The sequence below is a fragment of the Mangifera indica genome, chromosome 1, assembly GCF_011075055.1.
Source record: "Mangifera indica cultivar Alphonso chromosome 1, CATAS_Mindica_2.1, whole genome shotgun sequence".
Taxonomy (NCBI): Eukaryota; Viridiplantae; Streptophyta; class Magnoliopsida; order Sapindales; family Anacardiaceae; genus Mangifera; species Mangifera indica.
The window spans coordinates 2282543-2304176 of record NC_058137.1 but is presented as its reverse complement, the minus strand read 5'-3'; the positions used below and the strand labels follow the sequence as shown (position 1 = coordinate 2304176).

The 21634-nt window shown below is 33.3% G+C and overlaps 5 protein-coding genes across 6 annotated transcripts; 3 read left to right on the top strand and 2 right to left on the bottom strand.

The window, feature by feature from the left end:
* The first annotated feature begins 2283 nt into the window (after positions 1 to 2283).
* On the top strand, positions 2284 to 6649 carry LOC123220726 (soluble inorganic pyrophosphatase 4-like). Of its 2 annotated transcripts, none has more exons than XM_044643298.1 (9): positions 2284 to 2499; positions 3624 to 3758; positions 3870 to 3898; positions 5027 to 5092; positions 5171 to 5278; positions 5674 to 5739; positions 5820 to 5940; positions 6087 to 6168; positions 6378 to 6649. In XM_044643298.1, the coding sequence occupies exons 2-9, from the start codon at positions 3626 to 3628 to the stop codon at positions 6418 to 6420; spliced, it is 648 nt and encodes a 215-aa protein (XP_044499233.1). In that variant the 5' UTR covers positions 2284 to 2499; positions 3624 to 3625; the 3' UTR covers positions 6421 to 6649. The 2 variants fall into 2 exon arrangements, with proteins under 2 accessions (XP_044499233.1, XP_044499225.1); XM_044643290.1 differs by having other exon boundaries at positions 2285 to 2499; positions 3611 to 3758.
* Positions 6650 to 7654: 1005 nt separating this feature from the next.
* On the top strand, positions 7655 to 9994 carry LOC123220739. The gene is made up of 2 exons (XM_044643308.1): positions 7655 to 8336; positions 9679 to 9994. The coding sequence occupies exons 1-2, from the start codon at positions 7726 to 7728 to the stop codon at positions 9683 to 9685; spliced, it is 618 nt and encodes a 205-aa protein (XP_044499243.1). The 5' UTR covers positions 7655 to 7725; the 3' UTR covers positions 9686 to 9994.
* Positions 9995 to 10660: 666 nt separating this feature from the next.
* Positions 10661 to 11293, top strand: LOC123220761 (histone H2B-like). Its single transcript, XM_044643347.1, has one exon. The coding sequence runs from the start codon at positions 10764 to 10766 to the stop codon at positions 11181 to 11183; it is 420 nt and encodes a 139-aa protein (XP_044499282.1). The 5' UTR covers positions 10661 to 10763; the 3' UTR covers positions 11184 to 11293.
* Positions 11294 to 12872: 1579 nt separating this feature from the next.
* Positions 12873 to 14193, bottom strand: LOC123220753 (histone H2A-like). The gene is made up of 2 exons (XM_044643334.1): positions 13599 to 14193; positions 12873 to 13284 (listed from the first exon to the last, which is right to left on the bottom strand). Exons 1-2 carry the CDS (start codon positions 13806 to 13808, stop codon positions 13042 to 13044), a joined length of 453 nt encoding a protein of 150 aa, XP_044499269.1. The 5' UTR covers positions 13809 to 14193; the 3' UTR covers positions 12873 to 13041.
* Positions 14194 to 15599: 1406 nt separating this feature from the next.
* Positions 15600 to 17786, bottom strand: LOC123220747 (RING-H2 finger protein ATL33). The gene has a single exon (XM_044643321.1). The coding sequence runs from the start codon at positions 17590 to 17592 to the stop codon at positions 17032 to 17034; it is 561 nt and encodes a 186-aa protein (XP_044499256.1). The 5' UTR covers positions 17593 to 17786; the 3' UTR covers positions 15600 to 17031.
* Between the last annotated feature and the right edge of the window lie 3848 nt (positions 17787 to 21634).

Genomic DNA, 21634 nt, shown 5'->3' with positions numbered 1-21634 from the left:
TCAATTTTAAATATGAGAATATATCATTTTATCAAAGTTTGGGTGAAAAATAATCATTCCATTTATTAACAAATAATAATTGTAAAAAAAAATAGTATTACAATTCAATGAATTCATTACACTATATTATATGATAACCCTATATGATAATAAATCATGATTCGAGGGACAATTAAATTGCTTATTTTGAGGTTGCATAAAAAATATAATTTCAAACCTAAATAGTCACAAACAACCACATTGAGTATGTCAACTGACAGTCAAAGTTTTTCTGTTATGGCAAGAGAGTAATTTCAATAATTTCAAATTTTGATTAAAAAAACATATATCTTGATTATCATAAAGATGTGGTTCAAAATATTTCAAACTCCCATGATGTCATTAGTGACTTTAGTGATTGAAGTACTCAAGACGAGCCAAGCATACTATTAGTAGATTTATTTAAATTGCTTTGTTATTGATCGAAGTATAAATTAAAGACACACGTTAAAACAATTCAAATTCAAAATTTGGTTATGTAATTGTTTAGCTTAGTGTATTCACATGATATTTCTATATTATAATGTCTAATGACACTTATTATTAAATTATTTAATCATATTATAAAATTATAACTGGTTGTCAAAGATCCATTATTTATTTTAATAATAAAGTGCTAAAATATTGGCGGTTGGATTGACAATCATGACAAATGGAAGCTTTAAAAAAAAAAAAGATCTTAAGAGCCTGGCCTGGCCATGAAAGAGAACCGGCCAAAGGACTTATTCTCGTTCAAAATATCATTTTTCCTTAAATTTTTATTTTTCAATTTAAAAATCTTATTTATTTACTTACAAAAAGATAAGTCTATTAATTTTAAAAATAAAATTATTATTTTATGTATAATATTAAAAATAAATTTAAATTTTATTTTTTTTATTCTCTAAACCCTAAAAACAATTTTTTTTTTTTTAGGTTAAGTTTTAAAAAATAATATTTTTCTCCGTAGAATTTTGCTTTAAAACTTTGACGTCATTTCTAGTGTCATTACCGATGACCTCTCCTTCCAAATGTTTTATTTCTCTCTGACAATCTCTCTCATTTCACTTGAACCTCCGATCGACCTATTTTAAATAGGGAAGACAAAGTTTTTCGTCTTTTCAAACGAAAACAAAGATATTGTTTTTGTTTGAGAAAATAATCATCTTCCCAGAAGAAGACGAGGAAGATCTTTGCCTTCGTCTTTTTCTTCCTTGTTTCAAATGTATTGGTCGGAGGTCTAAGTAAAAGAAAAAAGATGACACTGGAGTTTAAAAGCTAAATCTTAAGAGGGAAATATCGTTTTTTAAAATTTAATCTAAAGTTAAATTGGTTAGTTTTTAAAGTTTACAAAAGAAAAAGAATAATTTTATTAATTTTAATTATTTATAGATAAGTGAATAAAATTTTTGAAATTAAGGATAAATTTAAGAAATTGGAATACTTTAGTGGAACTCAGTCCTCAGCCAGAAGAATCCGATAATTTACGGGGCCAGGTTCTTTCTAAACACAAAACGGCCCGACCACTACCCAGGCCAAATTATGTCCACATTAGACCCTTCTTTATGAACCAAATTACAACGTTAAATGGGCAAAAAGGGAAATAGACATGAAGATTATGAAAGACTACTAAGAGATTAGTGGAAGTCAACGCAGCGTCGACCGGAGGTTGAGTAATGGATTGAATCTGCATTCCACGAAGCTCTTACGCGGATCTCATGATAAAGATAAGAATTTTTTTGCTGGCTGAGAGACCTGAGTGATTCACCGCCACCTCTTTGCTTCCACCGCTGGGGTTGTCAATCCTTCGTGGACACGACACCCTCTCTCATCATTTTCAAGAGCCATGATTGATTGCCACCTTATAACATCATCTGATCAAAGATAAATTTCCCTAAATTCATGGCTGTAGAATTAATGTGCTCCCGCAACCAGGCTATCATTTCCCTATCCTCCACCGCAAGTTATAGACTTGTTAAGAATCTACACGACCGTTAGGACGCCGTCTCTGTCTCAAGTGGGTCCCAGACTTCTGTCAAGCGAACTAATCACACGTTGACGTGTATTACCTTTTGACAGCTGTATCCACGACCACGACATTTTCATTTCACAGAATATGCGGGGTTCAATTCCTAAGGCCCTTTTTTTCCACTGTAACGAAACGTAAGAATTTTCTTTCTTTCAGTTCTTTGTCCTCTTTCATTTTCTGGAATAATTTAATTAGTTAATTAATTTATAATTACTGTTATTATTTTCCTCTGGTTGCCTTTAAAAGGCAAGGGAAACAAAGCGGGAGCCAGTATCTCTTCTTTGTTTTCCTTTACTTGAGCGCTGTGTCGAAGACGTTATCTTCGCCATTACTTCTTTCTTCACTTTTCTTCTCTCTCTTTGGTAGCTCCATCTCATTTTGAGATCTGTGCGTTTCTTTTGTTTTTGTGAAGCCGCTTGTTCGTTTAGAGATCAAAACTTCAACTCCGAAAGGTACTGTTTAAAATCATTTTTTAAATTACTGTTGCAGATCGTAATTTTCTAGAATTTGTTTGTGCTTCCGAGCTGATTATCTGCTATTTTGCTGTTTCTGAATCTGATTATTCTCTTCACGTTGAATATATGCGTATGTTAACACGAATCCTATGCTTATCACGTTGAATATATATCGTATGTTAACACGAATCTGATTATCTGCTATTTTGCTGTTTCTGGATTTGAGTTTGCTTTTTTTATTTACTTTTATGTTAAACATGTGCTTAAACATTATCGTTTCAATTTGAAAATTTATTCTATTTTTCATAGTCACCGGAGTATCTGACCTAAAGAGAAAAATACTTTGTTCGGTGGCAGAACCGTTCATTTGAAAATCAGACTTGTTTGTTTTTAGTTTTTTACATTTTAACATTTTGCATGGATTAAGCGTTGCCGTCTCCTAGATCTGAGTCTTTCTTTCTAGATTTATGGTTTTAATACGTGTGTACAATTTTTACCCGTAATAATATTTTATGGCAGAAAGCATTTAATCTTTCCATCTCTGTCAACATTTATCCGGACTTGTTGGACTCTGTCATTCTTAGTTGAACAGTCTCAAGTTATTGTATGGCTAGCGGTGAAGAATTACTCATTTTGTTTTAAGGTGGAAGCCTGAAACATAACAAGAATATTAGTCAAACGAGCCCAAAAAATGTCCGATGAAACTTGGAATCTTTTCTATCTCGAATTCTAGGAACACGATTTTGAAACTTCCACAATATCTAAGTTTCAGTTTGCGTCTTTTCTCCTTGGTACGGAGTTGACGAAATGCACTTTTACAAAATTCGATCTTGTGAAATTGTAAAATTTCAGATGAATTTGCTCTTGCAAAGTTGAATGTCTGTTTTTGACGTTGCTTGTTTAACCTAGTTTAATACATATTAAATCCTTTATAGGAAGACTTGAATTTGAGAACTTATTGAAATATATCTTAAGTAGTCTTGGTGTCGTGGTTATTATAATAGATATTTAGAATTATCTGTGATAAAGAAGCTGTAAAATCAATGCTGATAGATTTATGCCCTGTTTTCACTATTAATTAATTTTGTATTAATTAATATTACTTTAGTTTGACATGGCAGATATGGCCCCTGCACTTGAGACTCCAACCAAAACTTCCATCTCTCACCCTGCACATCCTCCTCTTAATGAAAGGATTCTCTCTTCAATGACTAGGAGGTCTGTGGCTGCACACCCTTGGCATGATCTTGAGATAGGTATGTGATATTTTTGTGAGCAACATGGTGCAATGTTATGTTATTGTTTCTTTTATTTTATTTAGAAAATGTAGTAACTTTTATGATGATTCTTTTGTCGTTTAAACTCAGGTCCTGGAGCTCCAAAAATCTTCAACTGTGTAAGGATGCTGAACTCTTCACCATGACATATGTGTTCATTTATGTAATTCTGCATGCAACTGTAGTCATATAAACTACAGGAAGACCACTTAAGCCCATGAACATTCCTTTTTACTATTATTACTTATTGTTACATTGTAATGCTAGGAAGGCTTAAGTTGCTATTGGGGACCTCTTTTTAAATTTTTGGATGCTTTCTTTGGAAGGAGTTATAGCACTTGCATTCTGTTAGGACCTCACATGCACAAACAAATTTGATGTGACAGAAAATGTTTATCAAATCAAAATGAACATTTACAGCAAAAAATGGTTACAAGGTTATGAGGTGCTCCACTTGGAAATTTGGTCTGTAGAGCTTCTTTGGAAGGAGCTATAGCACTTGCATTCTGTTAGGACCTCACATGCACAAACAAATTTGGTGTGACAGAAAATGTTTATTGAATCAAAATGAACATTTACTGCAAAAAATGGTTACAAGGTTACTAGGTGCTCCACTTGGAAATTTGGTCTTCAGAGATCTATATTGTTGAATCTTATTTCCTAGTTTTTAACTTCTTCAAATAGATACATGTCCTCATTATTATATCCTATAACTCTAGTTTGAATTCTCCTCAGCCTCATCTCCTTCCAGCTTTATCTCTCGGTTTATTTCCTTTTATTCTTCACTGTATTATCTGCCAACTCCTTACTATCTGTCAAATCTTTTTCTGCCTTATTTGCGAAGTCTTTCTAAACTTTATCCTTCCTCTGTCTTTTATTTGCATTGCAGGCTGAACACATTCATTAATGAAATATAAACACTTATTTTTTCATCACTTATGAGTGATGAAATATGAATACTTCTTTGTTCATCACTTATTAGTGATGTAGCATGATGTGCTTTTTGATGTAACTGGACGTCATTTATGCAAAATTTCTCTCCCTCCCTTTATAGCTTGTGAATCTCACACTATTAATTTTTTTTTCTCATGAATTTAATGATAACCATTATGTTATTGTAACCAAGCAAAGTTGGTGCTTGTTTAATCTATTAACTTTAGGAAATGTAACTAATCTTCATTTTTAATGCTTGGGCATTTGGCATTTTCACTTATAAGTTGCACTTACAATGTGATTGATGTATGCAGGTGATTGAAATAAGCAAAGGGAGCAAGGTGAAATATGAACTTGACAAGAAAACTGGGCTGATCAAGGTATCCCTTGTGCCATGATAATTTTCTCTATGCTTCTAATACATTAGGATTGGTTGCTAATGAATGGTAATTGTTCAGGTTGATCGTGTGCTTTATTCCTCAGTTGTTTATCCCCACAACTATGGCTTTATTCCACGTACCCTTTGTGAAGACAATGATCCGTTGGATGTGCTGATTATCATGCAGGTATGCTACATGATCCATATCAATTCCTATATGCTCATGGATCACAAAAGTAGGTTCAGAAAAATTCTTTATAAAATCTCCAAATTTATTCAAAGCAGTTGAATTTCAACCACAAACTGAAATTTGAAAGAGTTGCCCCCATGAATTCCATTGGGCAATTTAGATAGTCCCTCTACTCCTTGTCACCCTTCGGTTGGCATGTTTAGAGGGAAAGCAGAACTTTGGTTAACTGATTGGATGGTTGTCTGCTAGACAAAAAATTGAATTAATAATTTTTTCTGGTCCTTATATGTGGTGTGATGACCTGGCAGTTATCCATATTGTTAACAGTGCATTGATATGGATTTCCTAAAAGCTTTTGAGAACATGAATTGAACTTTTGGAATTTTTTACAGGAACCAGTTCTTCCAGGATGCTTTCTTCGTGCTAAAGCCATAGGTGTGATGCCTATGATTGATCAGGTATATATATATCTCATGCAGATAAAAGTGATTCTTCCTATTTAAACATGTTCTGATGAACATTGATTTGATGAATGCAGGGTGAGAAAGATGACAAGATAATTGCTGTTTGTGCTGATGATCCAGAGTACAAGCATTATAATGATATCAAGGATCTTCCACCTCATCGATCGGCTGAGATCCGCCGCTTCTTTGAAGACTGTATCCTTCCTATATTTATTTCTTAGCAAAAATTTACTTTACAGAATTGTTTTCACGCATAATTTTGGATTAAGAAATACCATTTCTTTCTATAGTACCATTGAAAAGAGATTTTGTTCCCTTTTTAACCTTAATGAATTATTCAGACAAGAAGAATGAGAATAAGGAAGTTGCTGTGGATCAATTTCTGCCAGCCGCTACTGCTTTTGACGTAGTCGAGCATTCCATGTGAGTAACTTTTGTCACCCCAATGGATACGTTTTTCATCGATTGTTTCCGTTGTGTAACTTTTGTTTTGACAGAGGTTTATTTGACAACTGTTTCTTCATTTGCATATGAGTAGTCCTCTTGCGAGGTTTTTATATGCACTTGTTGCAGTATAATCCCTGTGGTTGCACTGTTGTGGTTTAAAGCTGATGAACGCTTCTATTTTGCAGGAATCTTTACGCAGACTACATTGTGGAGAGCTTGAGGCGTTAAGTCAGTTATTTTCCGAAGTGATTGGCAGTTGCGAGGTGTTGTATAGACACGTCATTCAATGGTAACAAGAAAGCACTTCACCCTCCATGTGCACACTTTAGTATATTGTGTTGGTGAATTGGCTATTAGTTTATGATAATGAATGATGATATATGATGGCGATAATTTTGAACAGTTCTCAACTGTGATTATAGTCTTTCATTGTGTGTTAAGAGATCATGTTTGTTAATTTGTTTCTTCTATATTTTGTTTTGGTTTTCTTTAAGTAGATGATAAAGATTCGAAGTAGTGCTTGGGTGTTGATATATAGAACTGGGCTTTCTATGAAAAGCCCAGTTGATATGAATATGTTGTCCATCTTAGATTATTTGTTATATTTATTCATTTATATGTCCAAAAAAAAAAAAAAACCTAGTTACAATATCGTTAGTATCCATTTTAAGGAAATATATTATTTTATTTTTAATTTAAAATAATTTAATCACTTGAAAAGACTTATTAAATATGTACTTATTTATATATATAAAATAGATATATATAGTTTTATTGTTTCCAAAATCAATATACTGTCTGCAGTAAAAAGACACAAAAATGAAGACTGAAATTTTATCATGGGTTAGACTAAAATTTCAAAGCACTTTAAATTTGATTAACCATGAAGGGAACTTTTCCGTTGTGCAAAAATTTCCAGATAAAATGTCGAATTCATGGTCCATGATGCCTGCAGATGTTGTAAGAACACCCTCTTGTTCAACCCTGCCATTCAGTTCAACCAAGATTTTCCCTGACCTGTGATCATCAGCAAACTCAAATTCACCAGTATAACCAACAGCTAAAGGAAAATTTATACATATAGGCGAAGCAGACAAATTTTAACACCGGAAAAGAGGAATTAAAAAACACATGGGTGGTGTCGGATTTGATTGAATGAACGGATTTAAATAGTTCAAATGAATGGATCAGATAAAAATTTAGGTTTGATCTGATCATTTAAAAAAATTAAACTTTTATAAAATTTATTATTGAAACTTAAAATTAAAACCTCATTTGTTAATTATTTTGATTGTGTGTAATTAAAACATTAAATTAAATTTATTTTTAACATTGCAAAGTAATTAATATCATAAATATTTACCTCTTTCAACTCCGGCTTATTCAATGCTTGTACCTATCCCTTAATGCCTACGTGGCTCTTCTTAATCCCATTTAAAATTAATAAAAACCCTGTCAATACAAAAGCCATAAGATTCTATTCCTTTCTTCTCTCTCGACTCAATCTCCAGCTTATAAAAACCCTAAACCAAAATGAGCTCCTTCACGAACAGTACCAGCAATTTTGATCCTCTCTTGTTTCAGACCCTGATGGGTCGCCTTCAAATCAGGCCGCCAAACGGCAACGTTTCAAGTCCTTACCTATCTCAGCAGTCGCTTGAAGACCTCCTTTTAGACGCAGCTAATCTCTCGGATTCTTCAACCGATGATGACTTAAACAGAACCCAACTCTCCAAAGAAGAATCGAAGCTCGAAAAACAGATAATCAAGATCATCCTCTCCGGCGAGATCGAATCGCTTAAACCCAACTCGGGCCAAGCTGTAACGATTGGGGAACACCACATCTGTGTTGGATATCACGAGGAAAAGGATTCGGAGTATCGGGTCTGGGAGTGGCACGGACATTTAATGCTTTTTGATGAGGAGAATGGATACTCGCCAGAGTATATTTATGGGAATTATTTTGAGAGGTTGCAGGGTAAAGTGACACGTGGCAGTGGCGTTGTTGAAAAGGAGAAAGCAGATAAGGAGGAAGAAGAAGAGGAAGTGAAAGTAGGGAATTTCGGGTTGAGAGAACTGATTGATAGTACGGATACGAATGCGGGTCGGATCCTTCATCGAAACATGAATAAGAGTTCTCCAAGGTTTTTGTGAAAAGCCTTTATTTATATTTAGTTATCCTTCTTTCCATTCTAAATTCAGTATTACAAATATATTATCATAGAATCTGATTCCGCGGTATTTAATTTGATTTTATTTTGTATTGTGGAGATGATTTTATAATTAAGATTTAGTTATTGGTTGAAAACGTGCTACAGTTAATACTTTATTCATCATTGAAGAATTTTTATTGATGAGAAAACTGTAAAGGGTAATATTATGGAGAAATAATAATGTAATAGGAAGAAGAGGGATTTAGTTATTGTTTGAAAACTTTGCTTATGATATGTTAAACCATTAGAGTGTTGGCATTGGTGATGGTACCTTGTATTTTCAGTCCATGTTTTGTGTAGATGTTTGTCAAACGGAGAACATAGAAGCAGGGAGAGGGTATTTGTTTTTGGGTAAAATTACTTATATTATTTAGATGTTTTGTTGTTTCTTTTAAGTTCTTCCTTAATTCAATATAGCTTTATATGTGTAGAAATGTTAAAATTTTTTTTTTCCTTTTATCTCTGAGAAAAAATGTCTTATATTTATTGATGTGTCCTCTCTCACTTATTATTCAAAACCTTGTCATAGCCTTCATTCTTCCCAATTAATTACTTTTCCTCCAAAATTCTACATTTTCATCCACCATTTGTTAAATAGGAGGTGAAAGGATGAAGCAATCCTTAGTTTCAATAAAAGCTTAGTAGGGTCCTTTTTTGTTATTTTTCTGGGTTCAAATATATGTGGATAACTCCTAAGGTTATGTCACATTTTAATATGATCCATCGGTTAATTTTTGGTATTCATATGTATCTGCATTAGTTGGATTTTTCTGTTCTCACATCACATGTGGGCACCCGACCTTGAGCTGATGTGAAACATGTTCAAATGGTGCAAAGGTTGCACTTCATGTATGCACTGTTGTTTTCCAGATGTAGTTGTTTTTCCCTCCAACTTTACCCCTTCAGAGCTATAGATCATGTTTGTTAGAGTTCATTCATCTTTAAAGCGATAATGCACAATTGTCTAGATGTGTTTATGAGTTCTTCATTGAACATCCTTATCAATAAGAACCATTCTTACATTGTGGGAGACATTTTGAAAATGTTATCGCATTGTAATTTCCATATTTAAAAGACTTTTGCATAATATGTGGATTAGTTTTTGAATTTTACCTGAATGCAGTGGATATCATTGGAGATTCTTGAGTTATAATATTACTTTTTTAGTGGCTAGTTATAAAATGTTTTGTATATCATTTTTTCTGTCACACATTGATTATCAGTTGATGTTCTGAAAGCTTATCGGGTTTTCCTTCAACTATGGATTTTACAGGTTTTAGATAAGATGTCTGGTTTTGGGCAGCACAAGAGGGTTTTAGTTTTAAACTGGATGGCTGTTCACAGTGCCTATGGTGAATTGCTAACTGAAAGATTTGAGGCAGCAGTCAGGGATTTACAGCCAACCAACGCGGAGAAGTTTCAGTGTTTCTCTTCTGGTGTCTTTTATAGTCTCCATATTTGAATTTCAGATGTTGGTTTTGTATGATGAGACTGGTCTCCTGATTGAAGAGCTGAATAAATGTCATACAATAAAACTCTGTGTTCCCAGTTTTGAATACTTAATTGGATGTTTAGATAATGTGTTATTACATGGTTAGTCGGTTTTAAATTAAAAATAAAATAATATCTAATTCTATTTTGACACATTATCTAAATATCCAATTAAATACTTAAAATTGGGTGGACATAAAACATTGCTCAAATCATACTTCTTGAGTATCTTTGTTTACTTGTAAAGAGGAACCTTTCATTCTCCTCTTTCCGCTATCAAGAAAGTGAGAAGCTTGAGTTATTTTTATATGCGTGTTATGTGGTGAGGGGCTTGCTCGAGTTACTTTTATATGCGTGTTATGTGGTAAAAGGAGACTACGAAAGAAATTGAAAAAGAAGGAAAGAAAATTAGAGAATGAATATTTGTTCTTGTGTAAGAAGTTATAGCTGAATTAGGAGGGAAAGAGTCTTTATTTTCTTTATAATAATAATAATATTTCTAAAATGAAAATGGTTGCACTTTTTAGAAGGCGACTCCTAATAAATAAAATTACGTCAATAAGAAAATAACGCTCCTTCGAAATCAAGAAATTATTGATATATTGGGCTAGCCAATAATTTAATAAGAAAATTGCCAAAATTGACCGCCAAAAAGGGCAAAAATTTAATCTTAACCGCCCGGATGCTCGTTTTCAGTTCCACGTCAGCGATCCGCGTGAAACCTAATAACCAATAAGAAGCAACCTCTCATCTCTATATAAGTTCTCCTTCACATCCCTTTCCCATCGTCGAAGTCCGTAATTCACTATAAACAGTCTCTTTGAGACGCTTTCCCTATTTCCGTATCCGTCTTCGATTGTCTTTGCAATGGCGCCCAAGGCCGAGAAGAAACCCGCCGAGAAGAAGCCCGTCGCGGAGAAGGCTCCAGCCGCCGCCGAGAAGAGGCCTAAAGCCGAGAAGAAGATCGCCAAAGAGAGCGGCGATAGAAAGAAGAAGAAGATCAAGAAGAGCACTGAAACCTACAAGATCTACATTTTCAAGGTCCTCAAACAGGTTCACCCTGATATCGGAATCTCTAGCAAGGCCATGGGCATCATGAACAGTTTTATCAACGATATTTTCGAGAAGTTGGCCCAGGAAGCGTCTCGTCTCGCGAGATACAACAAAAAACCGACTATTACGTCTCGGGAGATCCAGACCGCTGTGAGATTGGTCTTGCCTGGAGAGCTGGCCAAACATGCCGTCTCAGAGGGGACCAAGGCCGTGACGAAATTTACCAGTTCTTAATCTTGTTTAGGTTTATGGGTATTTGATATTTTAAGATTATTTTTTTTCTAATGCTTTGCATATGTAATGCTCTTCATGGACAGATGAATGAAAATTTCAGTTTTCAAAAACTTGTGTTGTGAGTGTGAATCTATAGAGTGTGGTTTTTAAATTGATTGGATGTGTTTGGGTGGTTTTGATTTAGAGAATGACATGGATTTTTAATGGTGGGCAATGCAACTTAGATTCATTTGGTGATTGGGGAATTGCCTAAATGGTTGGATAACAAACTCTGGGTTCTCTGGACATTAATGCTGCTTGCAAGCGTTTCCTTACTCTTAATTGTGCAATTCTGGAGATTTTGTTTATGTCCTCAACATGTTAAATGTGGTTTTGTGTTGAAGCTACGTGTTTTGGGAAGGATTTAAGATTAGTAGTGGGGTTTTGGTTTGGGGAATTGTTATGGTCATCTTCAACCTTTCATCTAGTTTTTTAACAGTTATTTTATTAAATGTGAGATGAATGCGTTTGAAGTAGACAGACGGAGAAATTAAAGGAAATTGAGGATTCAATTATCCGTTTCTGTTTTCAGAATAATATATTGTAATATTTTGATATCTCTAGCTGGATAGTTGATGCCTAGAGACAGTTTGAGCCAGAAATTTCATGCCTCATTTTCATGGTAATATAGAAAACTACATGTTGAAGTTAATCATGCTGCCTTTTTCTTAGGTACTTGATTATATTGTTCTCCTTGTCGGTCTCAATCGAACTTGAGCTTGGATTGAGTATTAGTGATTCAATCTAAGCTAAAGTTGAACTCATACTTGACTTGATTTGGATAGGATGAAATAGCTTTGGTACCCAAAACCATATGTTACTTTTCCCATTAAATATTCTATCTGTTAGTCCCTCTGTAGAAGCAGATGCCATTTAATACATATTTGCAGTCTAAGTAGTGTTTGAAATAATACTTGGAGGTTTGTGTTTCTCCTTTTTTTTTTTCGCTCCATAACTTTTCTGCTGTCATTAGATAGAAGCAGTAGTAATGTGAACGTTAGACAATTTTGCTGTAAACTTGTTATCACTTTGCTAGAGAGGTATCAGGGATCCTCTTCCACTTTCTTCATCACTTTTTTTCAAAATTCAGCTACTTATATAATAGCAAATTAAACAATATTGTTTCTTCTATAATACCAAGTACAACAATCTTCTTCTGTCAATTTTTTCAAGCACAGAAATATTAACATTCTAAACTTTTACCAAACCCATTTTCGTTTCTACCATATAAAAGTTGTATTGATGACTTCAAATAAATCTCCATAACCATATATTTTGGTTAATATTATCTTTCAGTCATCCATGCAATCAACAGTTAAACATTGGAAGGTGGTCCACAGTTATGAGAAAGAAAAAAGCTTTATGAAAGTTTCATCACAAAATTCAAATCAAAACCAGAACATCACAGCTAATTGAATAATACTACTCATCCTGAAAATCTATCCTAAGTGATATGTGAATCTTCTGCAGTATTTGCATGAATGAAATGATGAATTGGTGAATGATATATCAATACTTTCATTTAGATGACAATGCCATACAAGATAACAAAGTCATTGGGATTTGAGTTTGCTGGGATATGTAGTATACTCCAGCCAAATTAGATGCTCAAATCACAAATTCATACTATGCACATGAATACACTCTTTATGCATCAATAATGGAATTTCATAGCCATGGTTTCATTCATTCGAAACAAACAAAGTTTTACACATGCAGCAGATAGAACAGTGCAATATTTCTAACCCCTACCTGCATGAAGCTTTCCTACAAGTCAAATACATTCATGGACGTTACATGCACAAAGAAAGACTAAAACTTATGCTTTCTTTGGGGACTTGGTAGCCTTGGATGGAGATTTTGCCTCCTTGGTTGTTGGTTTCTCAGATTTCTTCGGCAGAAGAACCGGGTTGATGTTTGGCAAGACACCACCATAAGCAATTGTCACACCGGATAGAAGCTTTCCAAGCTCCTCATCATTCCTTACAGCCAAAAGTACATGCCTTGGTATGATCCTGTTCTTCTTGTTATCTCTTGCTGCATTACCAGCTAACTCAAGGACCTAGACACATTTAAACCCATTGATTCTAACTCAAAACAATAATTCTTCTCAGATGTACAAGTTCAAATCAAACTTCTATAGATCAATATTATTTCCACATTTGAGCTCTAGGTTACTCTTACCATCACATTTCATTTCAACTTAGCAGATCCATAATTAATTAACTCTCATAAACCAAATTAACCATGGAAATTAACAACAAAAGCATTCAAAAACATAAATTTGCACATAATCGTGCACGAGTTCGAAAGCATAAATGACTATAAATGAATCAAGAGAATATATACACACAGAGACACACATTGAATTAGTACCTCAGCAGCGAGGTACTCGAGTACAGCGGCAAGGTAGACCGGAGCGCCAGCTCCAACGCGTTGAGCGTAGCGTCCATGCTTCAGGTAGCGGCCGATCCTGCCGACCGGAAACTGTAAACCGGCTTTTACGGACCGGGAGATGGGCTTCTTCTTTGGACCGCCTCCTTTCCTTCCTCCAGCTCCTTTCTTTAGTTTTCCTCCTGACTCCATCCGTTAAATTTTCCCGAGAAACAAACGGAAAATTTTATACCATATAAATGCGATACTTGTCGTGAGAGCTAGATGCTAGGGTTAGATGGTAAAACTTATACGAACCTGGTGAGAAACGGTATACGACCTTGGTTTTAGATGGAGAGGCTCTGACCGTTGGATTCGACATTTAATGAACGGTTGAAAAATGATGAGGTGGCGATCCGCGTGATGTAGAATGGACAAATGAGGTGAAGGGTGAGAACAGTTGTAAGAAGAGGAGGAAAACACGATGGTCCACTGTTCAGAGGGTTGGAGGAGGGAATGGGAATACAGTAGTAGGTCACATTGACAGAAGAGAGAAATTCGCCTGGTATTCTCCACCCAGATCTACCTTATTGGCTTTTTGCTTGAATTTTATTTACAAGGAAAATTTTTCTGGTGTAGTTAGTTTAATCTTGGATTTTGTCTTATTATCTCATTGCTATGACGAAATTAGGTCATTACTAACCATAATCTAAATCTAAATCTAAATTTTAGTTTGAAAATAAATTAATTAATCATTTAATAAAAGCAATTTAACCATCTTCTATAAACAAAAAAGGAGCAACTGCTGCATTAGGAATATATATCAATTGCCCATGTATGAAACTCAAGGAAAAATATATTTTCAAGAATTTAAAAAATTGTAAAAAGATGCTTGGGTAGACCTCTGCAGTGTAGCCATTAAAGCCAATAACTTTTCCTCTCTCTTTCTGTTGTTGAATTTATGACTTTCGTTAGGGGTGGAAAGTGTGCCACCCTAACTAGTATAGAGCCCAACTCAAGTTGAGCTCTCTGGTTTGAGTTTAAAAATGATCATTTCAATGAATTTATAAGTTTACAGTTTGATTCGAGTGAGTCAAATATTAATAAGATTTTAAATGATAAATTTTATATTTACATCTTTAAAATTTTATTTTTTAATTTTAAATATAAAAAGAAATTGATAAAATTTATTGTGTTGAGCTCAAATTCAAGTTAACATCCCTAACAATTCTTTGAACTCAAACTCTATCTTAAGATAATAAAATTAATTAAAGCAAAGCACTACTAATTTTGGCTTGACTTGAGTACACCCCTAGTAACTCCATTGCAAACCACAATTCAACCTTTATCACCATGGTGCTACGTTTTGTTTCTCTCTGGACTTTATAATCTCTCTTTCAAATTTTTTGTCAACTATAAATTCACAATTTTGCAGTTTATCCCCTAGGGATGGATTTAGTAGAGTTTAACTCAAACACACACCAATTTGAATTCAACTCAAATTTAGAATGACCACTTCGAACTAGAGCTTGAACAACTCAAATGATAAACAGTTACATGGAAGAAGATAACTAGTTGTTATAAAAGGAGACAAAAAAAAAATAATAATCGTACAAAAGGAAAAAAAACAAGAATAGTTAGTGAGCTCTCAAATTTGAACCAAGTTACTAAACTAAAATTTTAACCCATATCTAACTTATCCGAGTTAAACATAATTTTTAATCTAAACCAGTCCGGCTGAGATCCATCTCTAAATTAAATGGGAGCAAAAAATTACTTCCCCCTTATCAAAAAGAATATGAGTAATTGTTAATTAAAATGTAAAGAAGGCCCCAAGAGGCCTGCAAGATAACTCATAGTCATAGCCCAAAACTCCATATTTACAAGCCGCAAATCGATGAGTGTCTCTCACTTTATTTCAAAAAATGACACAGGTTTTATAAAACGCACGTACCATACGTACGAGCAAAATTGAAATTAGACAGAGCAGATTTTTTTTAAAAAAAATAAAGTAAGCATAAAAATCGAGGAAATGGGTGAAACAAAAAATATATTTAAGAAACTTTACTGGTAATTGAGATTTCTAGCATTACTGGACAATTTTATAATCAAGAATCATTATCTGTAATCAGCATCATCGCAAACAGTGCTAACATTGAGGTACTTCTAGGATAGGTAACACAATTATAAAAAAAAGAAGAAGAAGAAGAAGAAGAAGAAGAAGAAGAAGAAGAAGAAGAGGAAGAAGATGATGATCTACCAATAACATCTCAAACATGAAATGTACCGCAAACCTAGAGGTCTAAGTGTAATCAAGCCACCAACTGAAGATCTACCATTACAATATTTTTGCTTATTTCCAGCAGGAATCAAAAGATAACTCTGACAAAGCACAAATGGAGACTGCTTGCAGTTATTTTAACCGGCAGCATAATTTTGGTATAAGCCACATTCAACTTTTTCGATGGGTTCAAGTTTGTGTAATCATTAAATTTATCTAGACTAGATTTAACCCATCATATTTTCTTTGGAAAGACATGTACTTCAATAAGTCTATAACAGAATTATAAAAAGCAGGAAAAAGTATTCATAAAAAGAAAACAAGTCAATATGAAGGTGAGCAAAAGTAAGTCAATTTCATAGAAAATTTCTTCCTACATCTAACAAATCAATGATTACTTCAATAAATATTCACCAACCAAAGCACTAATAAGTCATGGCTAGAGCCTTCTGGGGGGTTTTTTCGAGTCTGACCTAAAACTCGCCGCCAGGCCCACCACTTGGACCTGAATGGCCGCAAGATGGCCCATAGATACCGTGTGAATTGACAATCAACAGACCTAAGTCATGTATCATTTATCAATTTCATACGCAAAAATAAATGCACTGTTTTCTTCTTTCTAAATGTTCAAGCTAAAGTCGGTTAGCAAGACCATACACATGTACATTTCTTGAACTAATTAATTTCTTAGATAATCAAAATTATTATATGAATGTGGTGGGTGTTTTCTTCAGTTTTATTTCTCAGAAAATTGTAACGTAAAAAGAATAATAATAATAATTTAAAAAAAAAAAAGTCAGAAACACCTGCCGGAACAGAGAAGTCCAGAGGAGAAGATTCATATCTATCCAGAAGTAATTTTCAGCTTTAGAAAAAAGAAGAGTGAAAACATGCCATACATCATATTCAGTTGTAATTAACAAGTGATTTAATTTAAATTCGTCGTTAATCATATATTAATTAACTGAATTTACTTACCTGATCTCTAATTATAGAAACTTGATCTGAGTCAATTCTATCTAAAGTAAAACTTCTGGATAAGTAATCTTGAAATTTGGGAAGGAAAGAGTTAATTCTTTGGCTTACCATTCCTTCTCTTCCAAAATTTTCCAGAAAGGAAAGCAAAATTTGACCGTAAAGTAAATCAAATTACTGTTAAACCAAACCGGCAGCATCAGGCAAACCTTGCTGAAGATCATCGCGACCTCTGGCGGAAGAAGCGGTGCCAGTAGGACGCTTAACATGAACTGAAGCACGACAGATTGGACAATTCGACTGAGATTTCAACCACATGTTAATACAAGAAGCGTGAAACGAGTGTTTGCACGCGCTCAGTTGTTTAATCTCTTCTCCATCGGCAAAAACAGATAAACAAACTGGACATTCAGCGCCAATATCTTTAACGTGCGTCTCTTTTTGGTACTTCACGCCGGTGACAATCTCCGTGTCACTTGCTTTAACAACGTCATCATCGGCCGTAGTAGTAGTACGAGTACTACTATTAGATCTATGGAGGTAATTACGACGCCGCCTAAAAGGCCATGGCGGGCACTTTATAGTAAAAAAGAAAGCGTAGATCAAGGCGGGAATTGTGATGAGTGCCAAGAGAGCTAAGATGAATTCGAGTGGTGATAAATCTACAGAGCGAGGTGAGGCTGGGAAGGGCGGAGGCTGTAAAAATACAGTGGGAACTGTATAGGAAGGCGCGTAAGCCATGATGAGGATATAAAGAAGAACGGCAAAAGCTGAGCGTTTTGGGATTCAAACGAAAGATAAAGTAAAGAGAAAGGAAGACAGGTGTGAGTAGTGGTGGTGGTGTGGCGGCGGATTGGTTTTGGGAAATTTAAGAGCTGCCTGCCTCCAATTATTGAAGGAAAAATGGAGAGGACCGATAGGTAACAGACAATCTTCATCATGATGATGGCAACGTTTGTTACTTTGATTCCACAAATTTTCCGAAAAAATAAAAACAACAATAATCAACGGTCTTTATTTTACCCAATTTTAATTTTTATAATTTTATTTTAATTATAAAATAATTTAAATTAAATTAAATTATTTACATTATTTAACATCAATGGCTTAAATAAAATAAAAATATATATAAATTAGATTTAATCATGCTTTTGAGGTCTCTTTATCATTAAAAATAAATAAGTGAAAAATAAGGGTTGTTGAGTTGACGACTTTTGATGCTACATTAACATTCCTATTTAAAAATAGAGTCAGCTGTACTGAGCTAGATGTGGTGTGGCCCAACCGCCCAAAGGGTCCAGTGGTCCGCTAATAACACATAGAAAGAAACCAGTGGAGTGGCTCTGGGATCAACCACAAAATACAAAATTTTAATTATTCGGTAAAATTAATTTATTCTAAAAAAAAAAATCTGATTTAAATAAAATTTTTTGTTTTAAGAAAAACTTCCCTTGTTCCCTTGTTTTTTCCGCATCCTAGAGATAATGATAAATGAATAGAGTTTCAGTAGCTTATAGTTTTAGAAGGCATGAGTTAAGTTTTGTTTGTTATATACTTTCAAAATTGAAAGAAAGTTCAAAATATTATATTTTTTTGCACTATTCGTAAGAAATTTCGAGGAAGATTTCTACTAAAATTCAAAAGAATAAGAAGTGTTTTTAATGAATCTACATTAGTTGTATTATAAGTCAAATATAGTGTAATTTTTTTTTTCAGTTATTTTAACGATACCAGGATTATAGTGACAATCTTGAGTGTAATATTCGTTAACCTTATTTAGGAAACATGTTTATTTTGAATTAAATCAATTATTTTAACAAATGTTACGGGGAAGTAGATGGGGTTGGACTCATGTCAGTCAGACCTTGGTGTTGAAAGTCAATTTGACTCAAGTTCATATTTATCAAGCTTAAGTTGAGATTTTTTGGTTCAATTAGGAATGAAACTAAACTCGAAGTAGAGAGAGTTTGATTTGATCCAACTTTCGAGTCAATTATTTAGTTCAGTTTGATTCAAATTGAGTTGAATAGTTAGTAAAATGATACTATTTTAGTTAAGTGATAGTTTGTTTTGTTAATTAATGAAATGACGTTGTTTTGATATTGATCAACTAATTCAAGTCTTGAACTTGAGTCACAAACTCTAGCCAAGTTTCGAGTTTCAAACTTCTCTTTTAAATCGAACTCAAACTTTTCTCACAACTAGTTTATGAATCCGAGATACCTCTTTACTTAGTCCAATCAATCTCTAACCAACTGTGTCCAAACTCAACTCAATTAGTATCCAAACCGAGATGCTAGAATTCAATGGCTCTTCCAATATTAAATGGAATATGCAAAGTGAAACTTCCTATTTATGTTCTATCCATCATATTATATCTACCACATTTTTATGTTGTACGAGTAAACTGGGATTTGTTAGAAAATTAAAAATCAAAGCATTGGTGTGATAATTTAGCTTTGGTCAAAGGGCTTGTTCCTACCCAAAGTATATTGCTTCTCTAAGTTTCCATCCCTTATCTTTGAAAATCTTAAACACCCATTTATGAACTGTTAAAGTTAATAGTTGAAGGGGTAAAATCGTTATTTCATCTATAATATTAAAAATAAACTAAAATTTAATCTCTTTTCCCCTCCTAAACGTTAAAAACTAAAAGTTTCTCCCTAAATCAAATTTTAAAAAATAATATTTCTCCCCTAGGGTTTGAGTTTCCATATCTTTGATGTCAAATTCGGTGTCATCGCCTACGACGAATATCTCCCAAAGCCTCATGTTGCTCCAATGACTAAACTTCTCTTATTTGGAAGCTTGAACGACTTTGATTAATGTTGAAAAAAACTCTTTTGTCAAGAAGATGAGAGATCTTGTCTTCGTTAAGGAAGATAAAACATCATTTTCCTATTAGGTTTAGGATTGGCGGTCAGAGAGAGAGATGGTGAGAGAGGGACCACCGGAGAAAAAGAAAGGAAATGCCACCGGAGATGCTATTGGATAATAAAAAAAAATCTTAGGGGGAAATCGTTATTTTTCAAAACTTTGTTTAATGGGAGAGATTATTATTTTTTAGAGTTAGAGATGAAAAATTATTTTTTTTTTCATTAAAAAAATCTTATTTAAGTTAAATTATTCTATTAAAATTAAGTATTTTTTACTTGATCTAGAAAATTACCTACCCTATATATAGCTATCCATAAAGATCATGGCCAAATCTAGATTTTTAACTCAAGAAGACGCTTGGCCAAGATGTACTTTCCCCAGATTGGGCAATTTTATAAGGTAAAGCACACCCAAATATATATATATTTTATGCACTATTTATCCACTTAGCAAAGCCATGATATATTATCACTCGGGCACTTAGGCCAAAAAACAATTGAAAAAGAAAGAATAAAATAATAATTTGGGGAATGAAGTCCGACCGAGGGTCGTAGTGATGAAAACAGTAATCTGCCTTATTTAGTAGGTTAAAAAAACTGAGTTTTGAGATGATGGGTGGTTGGGTTGAAGATTTGATTCCCACCAAAGCAGAAAATGTCGCCTAAAATGAAGTCATTATTCTATTTAAATTAACAAGAAATTGAACACTTTTTGGTTTAGTGATACGAGTAGGATTCCAAATCCCACCAATCTATCTATAAGTTGTTTCAATAATTGATCTTCCGAATGGTGCTCTTTTCCTATAATATTAATTTTTATTCCCTTTATAAATTTTCCTTTACACGTCTTAATCTTTGACTGTTTACTCCCCATGTGTCTTAATGCGGCGGCTCTTAATTTACCAATAATAAATTGTGACATGGTAAATTAAAAGATGCCTTTGAAAACGATTAATCCACTTCTTTTAATAGGAAGACCACCAAGGTAGAGATGGAGGGAGATAGATGGGTAGGAAGGGAAAAGCCAGAAATGAGAGAGAATACAATCAGAGATATTGAATTGTGATAGATAAAAATTCTAAATAAAATAATTATTTTTTAAATTTTAGGTAAAAAATTATTAAATTTTTTAAAAAATATAATAGACTATTAATTTTTAATATTTTTAGTTAAATAATATTTTTATCATTAATCTTAATAATAAATTTTAATATGAGGATTGGCGTTTAAATTTTAAAAATTAATCAGTATGAGTTTAAAATTTTACAGAACTTTAGGTACTCATAGGATATTATCTGGGAAAACGTGTTGAATTTTCTCACCCTAAAAGTGATCTATTTCTATTTAAATAAAAATATTATTAAAGTTTAAAGGTACAATAAATAAATTATTTAAAAACGTGTCTTATTGTAACTTGCAAGTTAACCATTGAGAGAGCAATAATGCTTCAGTAACTTACGAAATCAATTGACCTATGAGACCCTAGGGAATTCCAAACTTGAATACTGCCCTTACAATTATTCACAAGTCAAAGCAGCCGCTTGTTTCTCTTTGGAGGGTAGATTCGAAATTATTTAAATTTAAGTCTGGCTTGATCTGAAAAATTTAATTCAAACTCAAATCAATTTAACTCAATTTGATTTAAAAAATATTGAGTTTAAATTCGATTATAATATAAAGTTAGATATGATACTAAAATCAAATTAAAATAATTAAATAATTTTATTTTAATATATATTGATTAATACAATAATATTTTAATCTATTTAAATTGAACTATTATAAACTTATGAATTTGATAAGTTAAGCACTTGTCAAACTCGATAATACAAAACCTCTTCAGTTTAAGCTCATTTAAAACATACCCGATATATTCTTAATCAAATTGAGTTGATAATCGTGCTTGA